The sequence below is a fragment of the Callorhinchus milii genome, unplaced genomic scaffold, assembly GCF_018977255.1.
Source record: "Callorhinchus milii isolate IMCB2004 unplaced genomic scaffold, IMCB_Cmil_1.0 Scaffold1, whole genome shotgun sequence".
Taxonomy (NCBI): domain Eukaryota; kingdom Metazoa; phylum Chordata; class Chondrichthyes; order Chimaeriformes; family Callorhinchidae; genus Callorhinchus; species Callorhinchus milii.
This window is the reverse complement of record NW_024704742.1, coordinates 86875684-86889493: the sequence shown is the minus strand read 5'-3', so window position 1 is coordinate 86889493 and position 13810 is coordinate 86875684. Positions and strand designations below refer to the sequence as shown.

General features: G+C 38.7%; 1 protein-coding gene across 5 annotated transcripts in view; it reads left to right on the top strand.

The window, feature by feature from the left end:
* The window catches only part of pip5k1bb (phosphatidylinositol-4-phosphate 5-kinase, type I, beta b), a 125920-nt gene extending 118651 nt beyond the window's left edge, over positions 1–7269 (top strand). For 4 of the 5 annotated variants that reach the window (XM_042332817.1, XM_042332812.1, XM_042332819.1 and 1 more), the window contains 2 exons: positions 1889–2003; positions 6051–7269. In XM_042332817.1, coding sequence (XP_042188751.1) covers positions 1889–2003; positions 6051–6053 — 118 coding nt within the window. In that variant the 3' untranslated portion in view covers positions 6054–7269. Of the gene's footprint in view, positions 1–1888; positions 2004–6050 lie in introns of those variants that run through there. The other variant, XM_042332829.1, reaches the window with a different exon arrangement.
* The last annotated feature ends 6541 nt before the right edge of the window (positions 7270–13810 follow it).

The following is a 13810-nucleotide window of genomic DNA, read 5'->3' as shown; positions in this document are numbered from 1 at the left end:
CCTCTTCGATCGTGCCTTCGGTCACCCTCCCACTGCTTTGCCTTCCCTCACCGCTGCCCCATCCCTGTCCCATGCTTGGGTCCTGACTGTCCAGCACCTTGGGACGTCCCCCCGACATGAAAGGCACTCTATAATTGTAATGTTGTTGTTGTTGTTGTTGTGCACAAACAGGCTGTCGGTTTTGCCCACAAAATAGTCAATCCACTTTACAGTCCTGTATATCCTCTTTGAGACGTCTCAATGATGTGATAAGGCGTTATATCAAATGCAAGGATTTTGATTATCATGATAAATGCTAACCTATGGTTAAAATTTAGGGTACATGTTGCTTTTCTCTAGCTGTTCTTCTCGTGTTGTCAACTTAATGTCTCCCCTCTGAGGCTGTTTTCCAATTTCTTGTTTGTGTCCAACATACATGCATGTAGCAAAACCTTCCTGAAATGAGCGAATAAAGTGATATTTGTTTTGTTAGCTGTGAGTTGTCATCATGCAGTTTGTATAACATTTGGAGTTGTGTGTTGCAGTATATCTAATACTCTATTGCTAAAACTTGCGAATGTCCTAGCATTGTCATTTATGTTTAAATTATTTGCTTCTTGAGGTTAGATATTTGTATAGAGATAGGCTTTTTGTTTAAAAAAATAACAAACTGCATTCTAATGGAACATCTATTTTATCCTTTATATTTTTTCGAACCTGGGAAATCATATGTAGGTTGGTAGTAGTCAATTGGAGAATATGATAATTGCAATTTTTTTATTTCCCCCTTCAAAATATTTGGCCTGTTTGCTTGTCATTATACTGCAATTGCTATAAAATGCTTTTCTTCAGACTGTTCATGAATATTTTAAGAGAATAATTTGATAATGACTTGTAATTTTGTTTGTGCATAATTTGTCCCTCTGAGGTTAAAGTTAGTTTCATTTTAGGGGTTTTCTGGTTTTGTTATTGGATCTCTAACCAATGGCTAGTGTGCAGTGGTAGCTTTCTACTGTGCCAGCTCCCTTGTGATCTGTAAGTATAGCAGTTCACATTAATTTTGGCATTCTGATACCAAATAATTTCCCAAGGCTGTTTGTTTGTTTCTAAAGGCAGCTGGTACAGTAGGACAAAGAATCATCTGTCCTGTTTCATTGTGCACTACACTGGAAGAGGAATCCAATGTAGAGTCTGCAGCCTATTCTGTTATGAAATAATGCAGACCAGTTGCAAGCATCACTTTAACCTATTGCATGGAAGATTTTTTCACAATAATCGATCCCTTTTTATGAGATTATCAAAACCTTTCTGAAATGAACAAATAAAGTGATGTTTGTTTTGTTAGCTGTGTGTTGAGTCATCATGCAGTTTGTATAATGTTAAAGCACAATTCAAAACTGTTTTTGAATCCAGCGCCTTGGGACATGCTCTCGATGTGAAAGGCGCAATACAAATGTAATTATTTTTAATTAAATAAAACTATAATTCAAAATGGTTTGAATAAGGTGCAGTATCAAATGCAAGGCTTATTAATATTAATAATATAATTAATAACATCAGTAGTAATATTATTAACACTAATAATTATTATTATTAATAATAATATTTATATTATTGTTAATACCTTAGCTGCGTTGGTCATCATATTTTTTCCCTATTACATCCATATTCTCTCCTTGTCCCTTTTTACTCTTCATTTTTTAAAAACAATTTTCAAGTACTTTCAGCATGTAAAACATCTTTCTCCTTTCTCCAGATCTTTTTCAGAAGATAAGAGCAATTCCTGTTTAAAAGAAAAAGGCTTTCATTGTCTGATTTAATTCCAATTATGGAACATGCAAATCCCATGTGCAAACCTGTACTGTTAACCTTGTAATTATGTGGTTAATTGGTAAACTTATTATTTCAGGGAAGGGGATCCAACCAGTTCTACTGTGACTCTGGAAGATAGTGCAATTTGTCTAACTTTGGAGCAAAATACACTGGAAATAGAAAATGATGATTCTGAATTTGACATTCACTTGGTAAGTTCTAATAAGATGGAATGATTGTGTAATGGGATCTTGGATTTGTGGTGTTGGCTTCGCTTTCATATAAATGCTAGGATGACTAATACTGTTACGCCAAAGGTCATTCCACCCCAACAATGGGTAAATTCATGCATGAGGTCGTTCCACCCCAACAATGAGGAAAGTCATGTGTTAGAATTGTAATTCACACTGGTCAATGTTTTTGTTATTCAAGTCCATTTTTCAGGCCATTTATAATTTGATAGTCAGCTTCTCTTTTAAAAAGTAACTAAAATAAAATGGAACCTGTGTGGTTTTTCCTTTGTAAAATATTTTAATTAAAGCATATTACAGGCAGAGCAGATCAATTCTATTTGACATTTTATTTTTACAAAATTAACTTTTTGGTCCTCCGAGTGCACCAATATGTGACCCATGTAAAGGCTTGGCAGCTGAACTCTTCTGCCTCCAGTGTACTCTCATTTCCATAGAAGGTGCTACGTGAAAATAAACCACTGTGAAAAGACCTGGTGAATTGCTTTGGCATCAGTTGAGACCTGTAGGCAGAGTTTAATATATCTTTATAGGTGTAAATGGTGCATATTTTTAAAAATATTCATCTGAATTAAAATCAGTGGTGTTTTTATAATGTATCACAATCGGACTCCATAAGTTATTGAACAGTGTCAATCGTTTTTTTTAAAAACACGTCCACTATGGAAAATTCAGGTTAGATGACCTCTTATTGTGATGATATAGGTGTTTATAATTTGCAAACTTGTCTAGTTTTGTTTTGGCTTTACTTTATTGTTTTTTTAGCAGAGATGCTACTTCTAAATACTATATTCAGTGAGTCATTATTGATCTATCTTATGTTTTCTTCATGTTATCTAATTTATCTCACGATAATCTAAAAGTATAGAATAATTTGAGTTTATACATCGTCTTTAAAGTATAAATTTGAAATAACTTCAATAAATTCAGAAACAACTTGCATTTATATATTGTAGTGCACTTCATGCACGTAACATCAACTACCATTTGAAAAGCACAAAGCCTCTGTCTATCTCCAACTTTAGGGTGCAAGATTATTCAGTATTATTTACACAGAATCCTGGAGTGAATTGATTAGAATAGGTGAGAAATTGTTCTTAGTTGGTCTTGGTACGAGATTTAGGAAATTGTATCCCATGTGTTCATGCAGTATTATGGAATAACTAACAGCACTTCCTTTCTCTTTGTGTGTACAAAGATGTACATAGATTTTCCTGTGTTTTCTTTGCGATTAATAAGGAAAGAACCATCGGTCTGTCAGTAGCTCCAGTGTTAGCCTACCAGGAGGTACATTTAAGTAATGAAAGAGAACTTCTCTCTACTGACTTATCTCTCCAAGCAGCCCAGCCAAGATAAGCAAACCGAATCCTTTGAGAGAAACTAAAATGCAAACATTAACTAAAGACTAGTGCTTGAACTCTAGTCTCCCAGGCAGCACTAACATACTACAGAGTTGTGGTAAGGGTAAATACCAAGCTCTCTCAGGCCTCAGCAATTACTGTCTAGCTAGCTGATAGGAGCAACTTAATAACTTGAAATGTCTCTCATTGTCATATATACAACAAATGCCTGGCCTAAGTCAAGTTTAGAAAGACTTCACATAGGCAATTGTATATCCTACCACTCTTATCCTACTATCCTCCTTGGGGAGAGGGGAAGGTAATTGGGGTCTCCTTGGAGCTGAACTAGCTCCACGGTGACATGCCTGGCAATAGAAAATCAGAATCGAGCCAGTGACAGTCTTGGTAATCCAGTTTCTGAGCCAGGAGGGTCTGCAGTATTCCAGGGCGCTGCTGATGACAGCTCATTGGCAGGACCTGGAAGGGTAGACCAGTCACTGGGGGCACAGAGTCATCCCTCTCAGTTCCTGTTAACCCTGCAAGCCAAAGCCCCAATGGGTAGGGTGGTCCTGGCTGGACAAGCAAAAGGAAAGCTTGCCAGACAGCAATATCAATGGCAAGCTATGCAATTTTATCTAGTTAGACTCCAGCAGTACCCTGATGCACACTCTGGGGTCCCCAAGCCTTGGCTCCTGCCAACCTGCGCTTAATATTTTCCAGAATTAGGTAAACAGGATGCGTCCCTCCAGCGAGAGAGCGCACATTCCTTTACAACAACCTATCTCTAGGATTTCCATGTGTAGGTGGGATGCATGGAAATCTCAGCTTGGTTTGGATACTCTTAAATACGGTGATGGGTTTCCACATGTGTTAGACATGAAAGTAGTAGAAGGGTGATTGAGTTCAATCCTTGCAATCGCAAGCTTGGTTATGTTACTAAATAAAGCAGCAGTTCAAATTTATCTCTAGTCTATCATAAATAGACAGTTGAAAATGTAATAAAAATTGGTACACCTATGTAATGTGCCACTAAGGGACAAATGGAAAACGTAATCTTGACCCCAATTGTAAATGAAAACAAGTGATAAGTTGCCTTAATCATGTGAGACTAAATACCTACCTTTAATATCTTGCACTTTACACTGTTTACTTCTGCATTAGTCATACATGTGCATGTATTATGGCTGTTACAGTTTCTACACGTTTGTGCTTTCTTATGTAAATATACTCCTCCCATCAATTTGCCACACACTAAGCTGAGCATATTCATCTTACAAATGGGTTTGTCGCAATATATTTATTGAGCAATTGCGTTCATGGTCAAAGTTTTGTTTCTCTGAGCCTGCAAGTCAGGTTATTTCCTTGTTGAGTTTTGAGTATTTGTCTACAGGGAGTGCTGACAGAAAGTAAAACCTCCCATTGAAATACTGCTCGTTTACACTGCTCTGATGTTATCCAATCTGCTACAGGGAAACCTTATTGCAGCATTATGGGCTGACACACACATATGGCCTGCTTCCCAGCGCCTTGGGACGTCCTCCCGACATGAGAGGCGCTATCCAAATGTAATTTTGTTGTTGTTGTTTTGGTGCTGCACAGGCTATGTAGTTACAGTACAGTTGGTTATTTTTATTCACTCCAGCAATCAAAGAACATGCCACACATTCTGCTTCAGGTTGAGACCTTTACCTCAGGGTAAACTCAAATACTTTTAGAAGATGTCATGAAGAGAACTGGTCCCTGTGTGGATACGAGATTAAGGGAAGATGAGTGTCAGAACTGGTTTCCATTAAGCTTCAAGGAATGGAAGACTACTATGGACAATGTTTAGTGTGTGATCTTTGTCACCTCCTCAATCAGTTGTATTGGAGGGGGATCTCATTCAGGTGGTAAATGGGGGTATTAATATTAAAATGAAACCAGCAAAGTAGGACCAGAGAGCATACATATAAACCATGAACCTTTTTACTCGATATTCTTCAAGATGAGGCATTGCAGTTTTATGTAAAAATTGGACAGTTAGATGCTCTATTAGGGCATTGGTACTAAAGTTTCAGCCAAATGACCTTTCCCCATTTTTGATTGTCTTTAGAGTTGGACTACTCTAAGAGGGCTGATGTACTTTAATTATTACTATCAGTGGAGTGGTCTCTATTTTATGCTGCATTAAAATTTTACTTTTTTTAATAGTGTATAGGGGTGGAAGAGAGAGATAAATTCAACTCGAGTCTGGATTTACTTTATTTATGTAGCATTTTCTGACCATTCAGATTTCACCAAATTCTCAATTTTAAGCTTTTTTCTGTAAATTTAAGAACTATGGAAAACAGACTTCAAATGATAATGTCTACACTATGCCTTTTGAAACATATTTAACCTGGCAAATATTCTTGGAATCATTTTAATTGAAGAATTTCCAAATTAAATGTATGGACCAAATATGACCATCTTAGGCTGGCATTTTGTGTTTAAAAGACAATTAAAAAAAAATTCCTCATGATACGTTTGAATATTCTAAGTACATTTTAAGAAATGTAGTGTTTTATGCAGATGATTTTATATTGTGTAGTCCGATAAAAAGGGTGGACAGCGTGGGCAACATTATAATGGTTAAGGTTTCCTTGTTTTGGAAATTCTAAGGAAAATTTTTGTTTTTTGTTTCCCCTAGTAATCATTGTGAGGAATTATTTGAAGAGAAGGTGGAAGAGGAAGAATATAATCCAGATTGCACATGAACGTTGTTTTATCTGGAGGCACATGGTACACTCCAGAGCTCATGAAGAATTTAAATGGACATCTAGTAAAGGGAGGATTCTATAAATTCTAATATGTGCCGCAGAAGTTTGTCACCAGACATTCAACAGGAGGGAGGTCACAAGAAACATTTCACACTTCAGCACCATTCTGTATTGCTTGCTTGCTTGCTGTACAGATGGCTTTATTTTTTTCATGTAGTGAACCCACCTGAAACTTTAAATGCTGACTGAAGAGTTTGTCGTTTCAATTGGTTCTGAAATTCCACTAGTTTTATATTTATGCAGGACAATAATTTGGTAGCTGCATACATTTCAGTGTTGACTAACAGTAACGAAGTACCTTTATTCTGATGCCAAAAATAGATTGCCTAAAGCTTAAATGTTAACCATTCTATTTTGCTAAATTTCCTAAGAAGCAGTCTTTCAACAAGCCTATGTATAAAATTGTCTACTTTGTACAGTACTCGGCTTATATTCAATTGCAACATTTGCACATGCCCACATTAACCGATAGAAAACCTACTTTTGCTTACCTGTCGGTTGAAAAACAGGTTTACAGAAATGTGTGTTCTTCATCTCAATGTCTATTTTAAAAATTGACAAAAGTCTATTTTAATGAACTCTTTCTAGGGTGGCCTTAAGGTCTGTGTAAATATCTTTCAATTTGTAAACAGTTTGCTTGAGACAGAGATGCTTCTTATAACCTAAATGTCCACTTAACCTATAGTATTGTACTGGAATGACAATGATAAAATAATGTTCTGAGATGTAAAATAAAACTGGCCTGTTAAGTCAATGTTGCATATGTAAGAATTGTATAGGACTTAATCATTTTATGACTTAGAAAATGGAATTGACTGTACCTTTTCTTTAAGCAATCCTGTGCAGATTATTTAAAGGTTGCATAATTATTGAACGTAAATGTATTTAAATTATGTCATCTTGCAACCATTCTGTGGAGAGATGAGGCATGCAAGAGAGATACGCTCAGTAACCCAGTGGACATGGGTTAGTTATGCACTCTATCCAGGATAAACTGATGATTTTGGCAAGTTTTGTCAACAACGGAAAGAAAGCACTTGGAACGAAAGCACCAGCATTGTATCAATAAAGTTCAACTTAGTTCTGGAAGTGATTTACTGTATTTTTTTAAACTTACTAGGTTTGTTTTTCCTTAATGATTTAATCAAGTGGATAATGCACTTTATTCAAAAATATAATAATCCTTGCATTTGGTATATCGCCTTCCACATTGGGAGGATATCTCAGTGTTTCACAGGATTTATTGTGGAGTGACTGTATTTGTGGGCAAATGCTGCAGCCCAATTGCGCACAGCAATGCCCAACAAACAGCCATTGAGTGAATGACTAATTTTATTTGGGAGCGATTGTTGGCTAGGACACGGAGAAACTCCCTTCTCTTTTCAAATAATGCCAAGGAATCTTTAACATCCACCTAAACAGGCAGATAGAACCTCGGTTTTAATATCTCATCCAAAGCACAGTGCAAGACATCCCAGCACTGCATTGGAGCGTTCTGTTAGACGATGTGAGTCCACATCTCAATGTGGGGTTTGAACCCTGATCCAGAGGTGAGAGCGCTACAAACTGAGCTAGGCTGACACACCATCACTAAGGCATTCACCATCTTTTCACCTATACAGACCAATAATTTTAATACTGCCTGAAGTAAAGCCAATTTTGCTCCTGTACGTTATGGATCTTCAGAATGACAAATGAGTTGGAGATTTGACTCGGGACATGCTGTTTGTTGTGTGCATTATTATAACACTAATTTGCTGCTTCAAATTTGTTTTACGTTGATAAACAAAAATAAATTGAACCAAAGATTGCCCTAGTTTTATTGCTTTTTGGAATTAATTTGTAACACTAATGCATTTTAATCCATCTAAATAGCTTCTGGGAAAAGAAAGGTTCTTTGGTGTTTGTGTGCATTTGCTGCCATCTAATGGTCATTCTGAAACTGCATTACAACTGTGGGCATTTTATTTGAAATGTTTGATCTCTTCGGATATATAGGTTTTTACAAAAAAAATCACGTTTATAGCATCCATGTTGAAATCCTAAAATGTGGAGGCCTGTAGCTTAGTGGTTAGCTACGTCCTCGCAAGTAAGAGGGCCCAGGTTTGAAATGGGCTGAAACCTGAGGCACGTTTCCTTATTCTTTTATTTCGCTTTTGTTTATCCAGCAATAAGTAGAAACCTAGATGCTTGTCGATTAGCAATTGATTTCCGGGGTTAATAACCCCCCCACCCAAGAAATGGTCACTCAATCCACAACTGTTTACGGGACACTGCTGTGCGCAATTGGCTGCCGCATTTCTCCCACAAAAATATATAATCACTCCAATTTACAATATATTCTGTGAAGCGCTTTGAGACTTCTCAACATAAGGTGCCATATCAAATGCAAGGATTATTAGTAGTAGTTGTAGTATCTTAAAATAAATTGGCTGATCTTGTGGTGGCCAACCTTTATTGTTTTATTGTTACAAAAGGGTTAGAATATAAGAGTAAGGAAGTCTTGCTGCAACTATATATGGCCCTGGTGAGACCACACCTGGAGTATTGTGTGCAGTTTTGGTCTCCTTATTTAAGAAAGGATGTACTCGCCTTGGAGGGGGTACAACGTAGATTCACTAGGTTGGTACCAGGGATGAGTGGGATGAGTTATGAGGATAGGATGAGCAATTTAGGCCTAAATTCTCTAGAATATAGAAGAATGAGAAGTAATCTTATAGAAACCTATAAGATTATTAAGGGACACGACAGAATAGATAGTGGGAGACTTTTTCCCCTGGTTTGTGAAACTATAAACAGGGGTCACCGTCTTAAAATTAGAGGTAAGCCCTTTCGCACTGAGTTGAGGAAAAACTTCTTCACTCAGAGGGTAGTGTATTTATGGAAGTCTCTACCCCAAAGGGCTGTAGATGCTCAGTCCTTGAACATATTCAAGTCTGAGATTGATAGATTTTTTGTGGATAAAGAGATTAAGGGATATGGGGATAAGGCGGGTAGGTGGAGTTAGAATAGATCAGCCATGATCTTATTGAATGGCGGGGCAGGCTAGAGAGGCCAAATGGCCTACTCCTGCTCATAATTCTTGTGTTCTTATGTTCTATGTTTTTTTAAAACCTTTATGGTTGGCCAACAAAATATATTTACTTGATTGAATATTTTTTGTTTTATGGCATAAATCAAAAAATATTCAAGAATAAACTGAAAACACACAACCCATTGAACACCGACTTACATAGACTTGTGTCAATGTTTGGGGAGTGAGTTCTTGACTGTCCCTCTGGCAAGAAGTGACTTTGAGACATTAATAATAATAATCCTTGCATTTGATATAGCGCTTTTCACATCGGGGGGACGTCCCAAAGCGCTTCACAGAATATACTGTAAAGTGAATTGACTGTATATCTGTGGGCGAACGCGGCAGCCAATTGCGCACAGCAATGTCCCACAAACAGTCGTAGATTGAAAATTACCAATTTATTATTGTTTTTGGTTTTTTGGGTGGATTATCATTAGGCGTGTGGAGTAAGGAAACTTGCCCAAGGTTTTGCCCTGCCTGGAATTGAACTCAGGTCTCTCACTTGCAAAGCGAGTGCTCTAACCACTGAGCTACAGGACTCCACTTTCACATTTTCCCGATGTGAAAAGTTCCATTTCAAATGAAAGGATTATAATGAAGGTTTAAGCTTTTAACTTTAAGGAATTTAATAATTTTAAATGGTGAAGCGTTTGATTAAGGTGGACTTTTCCACTGATCACTGAGTCAGTGATAAAAGAACATAAATTGAATATTATTAGGAAAAAGGGGGAGATTTGAAGAAATATTAGAGGTTTGTTAGGATGCATAATGCTGTACCTTTAATACCATTGAAGCTCAGTCAGTAACTATATTTAGAAGCAAATTTGTTCATTATGTGGGAAGTGCGAAAAGAGCAGAAGAATGGTATTTGATAGATCTAGTGACGGATGTCTACTGATAGTTGGATTTATTTTCAAAGAAGTCAATGCAGAAGTGATTACATGGTTTCATTTGACAATCTAATCAGAGTACAACCTATTTGTCTACTGTAATGTGAAGATGTAATATTGTACAACTGGTGAAAGGTAGATTACTATAATATTTATATTCTGTGTCAAGGCTTCAGATCACTCCCGTGTTCTGCTGTGAAGATGTCAAAGGATTTGGTGGTGGGATGATGGGGAAACTCTCAATTTTTGAACACAAACACTATCTATTTCTGGAAATGCTGGTGTATAGATGTAAATAGTGGGCAATGCTGGTGTACAGATGTAAATAGTGTAACTTTGTGGTCTTGGTTTTTTTGTACGGGTTGACTGTCAGGCTCTCATGGGAGGAGCAAGGTTCCTTGTAGAACTGTGAACAGTCAATATTTAATTGAATAATAATTTCTGAGTGGATTGAGGATGTTGCTGATAGCAGAAGTAACTCTGAATGTCTGTTGAAATTTTTCCTTAAGATGTGTCTGGACATCGCCCCAGCAGGCACGCACTATCAAATTGTACCTTAATTAGCATTCACTGGTATTCTGCGACATGCCTGAGATTTTCAGAGCAAGCTTTATCACTCCATTGACCAACCAGGCAATAAGCAGGATCAGCATCGATGAACCATGTCTTTGTTGATAGAGCAGACTGAATGTGGGTGGGACAGCTGCTCCCAGATAACCAACACTATTAGCAGAGTAATGCAGTACCACACCTAAAAGGAGTTCAGATTTCCAAGAAAATGTAAAACTTATCAAGTAGCACTGGGTGCAGACTTACTATTGATGGACATACAATTGGTGGATTCTGGTTGTGTTTGCTGAGTATGCTAGACTAGATCAGGACCACTTGTATGCTGTTTGTAACTTTCGGTACAGTAAAACAAATTTGTTCTGATCAAATCACCTTTGTTACATTCTCAGGAATGTTGTACTGATGTCTTACAAGATGTGCAACAGAACATTCCCATACACCTGCTCAAAGAAGTGTTTCTTCCATGCATGGAAAAAGCCCTTTTTATATCAATATTGTCAATGTTGATTTGATAAAGTTATATTGCTACCCTGTGTGAGGGGCACTATATAAATGCAAGTTGTTATTGCTGGAAAAAGTACCGTTATTTTTATTTTGGTGGTTATTTAGTGTTTCCAAAACTTCACAAAACCTAAACAAGTTTAAAAGTTGTTGGACAATCCAACTGTCTACCCTAACGGTGTTTAATGTTTCTGGAAAGCTGGTTATGATCATCTGGACCACTCAAATCTGTGGCCACTAATATTTGAGGCGTTAGTGAAAGAGCTGGCTCTTCTGAAAAAGCAACCTAGATTTACAAATCAATGATACAACAACTTGCAAGTCCCTTCATGTTAGGTAGTAACTGTCCTCCAGAGGGAGAGAGGTAAGCAGGGTCTCCTTGCAGCTGAACTGGCTCCAAGGTGACATGCCTGGTAATGGAATGACGGAATCGAGCCATTCCTCTGTGGCAGTCTCGGTAGACCGGTTCCTGAGCCAGGCGGGTCCGCAATATTCCAGGGCACTGCTGATGACAGCACAGCCAACTTGGCTGGAAGGGAAGACTGGGGTCAGGAACTCTTCCCACTGTTAAGCCTGCAAAGCCAAAGCCCTAACAGGTAGCATGGTCCCAGCTGAACAAGCAGCTGAAAAGTTTGCTAGACAACAATATCAATGGCAAGCTATGTGTTTTTAGCTGGTTAGGCTTCAGTTACCCCAACACACTCTGGGGTCCCCAAGCCTTGGCTCTTGCCAACCTGCGCCTAATACTTTCCAGAATTAGGTAAGCAGGATGCGTCCTCCAGGGAGAGAGTGTGGTGATGGGTTTTCGCATGTTAGACGCTTGGCTGACCAAAACGAAATGTGGATTAGCCTCTCAGAGTGCTTGATAAATGATAAATATGTGTTTAATACAGTGGCATATTAAGGAGACAAACAATTAGAAATTTTGGGGGAGGCAGAAGGTGGGGAGGATTGAATAAGTTGAATTTATAGGGACAAATCAAGGCTGAAGAAAAAGAGGGTGAAAAGTGGGGAAAAACAGGAATAGATAAAAATGGAACGTTGGGGCAACATAATAAATGATAATAATGCTTGCATTTGATGTAGGGCCTTATCACAGAAACAGCACAGAAACAGCTTTAGTCAAAATAACAATTATTATTGTTCTTATTTATTTATTAAATGGCATTTTGTCCATCTGCGACCAGGTCTCCCTCTGTCTCCTCATCCTTTTTGACCTCTCTGCTGCCTTTGATACCATTGACTGCTCTATCCTCTACCACCTGTCCTCTCACCTCAACCTTCATGGTTCTGCCCTTGAATGGTTCAGATCCTACCTCTCACACCATCTCCATTTCATCTCCACGAATGGCTTCTCCTCTAGCCCCCATACTGTCTCGTTCCTCAGGGCTCTGTCCTTGGTCCCCTCCTGGTCAATCACCCCATGTCTGCCATATTACTCCCTCTTGGTGACATCATCCGCAGACATGGGGGTCAACTTCCACATGTATGCCAATGACACTCAACTCTTATGCATGCACTATGACAATTAATAGTTTGTTTTTAAAGTTTCCAATGAAGTTGAAACACCAGAGTTGAGACGCAGTCTTCTCTGTGGCGGGGGAGTCAGGTTAGTTGTGAAATGCTCCTGCTTACCTCATGGCCAAGGATGCCAGAAATTAAATACGTTTGCAGCCCAGTCAACCAAATACTAGCCCAAAAATAGCCGAATGTCAACGTTGCCTCCTATGGGTAGCAGAGTGGCTGATTTAGGTTAGTGCTTGTGAAATCTAAATTTAAAAAAAGTAGGCACATGCACAGAGCTGTTTCACGCACAGAACAAAAACCCACCCAATTCTGGCCACATTGATCAGGGTTTGTTGCCAAAACCTCCTGCTTATCTTGTGGAGGAGTCAGCCAAGTGTCTAATACATACGGAAACCCATCACCATGCTTAAGAGTATCCAAACCAAACTGAGAATTCCTTGCATCCCACCTACATGTGGAAATCCCAGAGATAGATTGTTGGAATGGAATGCGCACTCTCTCCCTGGAGGGACACATCCCACTTACCTGATTTCATTAAGTGTTAGGCGCAGCTCGGCAAGACCCAAGGCTTAGGGACCCATAGTGTGTGTTGGGGTACTGCTGGAGTCTAACCAGCTAAAACCTTGTCATTAATATTTGTTAAAAGAAACAGAGGGGAGGTGAGGAGAATTTTTTCACACAAGTTGTTAGGATCTGGAATGCATTGCCTGAAAGGGCAGTGGAAGCTGATTCGATAACAACTTTTAAGAGAGAAGTGGATAATTATTTGGGGAAGACATGTTTGCAGGGCTATGGGGTGAGAGCGGGGGAGTGGGATTGAATTGGATAGCTCTTTTCAATTAGCCGGCACAGGCACGATGGGCCGAATGGCCTCCTTCTGTGCTGTATGATTCTATGAAATTATTGTCTGGCAAGCTTTCCCGCTGCTTGTCCAGGTAGGACCACCCTATCCATTAAGGCTTTGGTTTGCAGAAGGAACAGGAGCTGAAAGGGATGATTCCCTGCCCCCCCAGTGACTGGTCTGCCCTTCCAGGTCCTGCTGATGAGCCCGGCCGGCTGTGCTGCC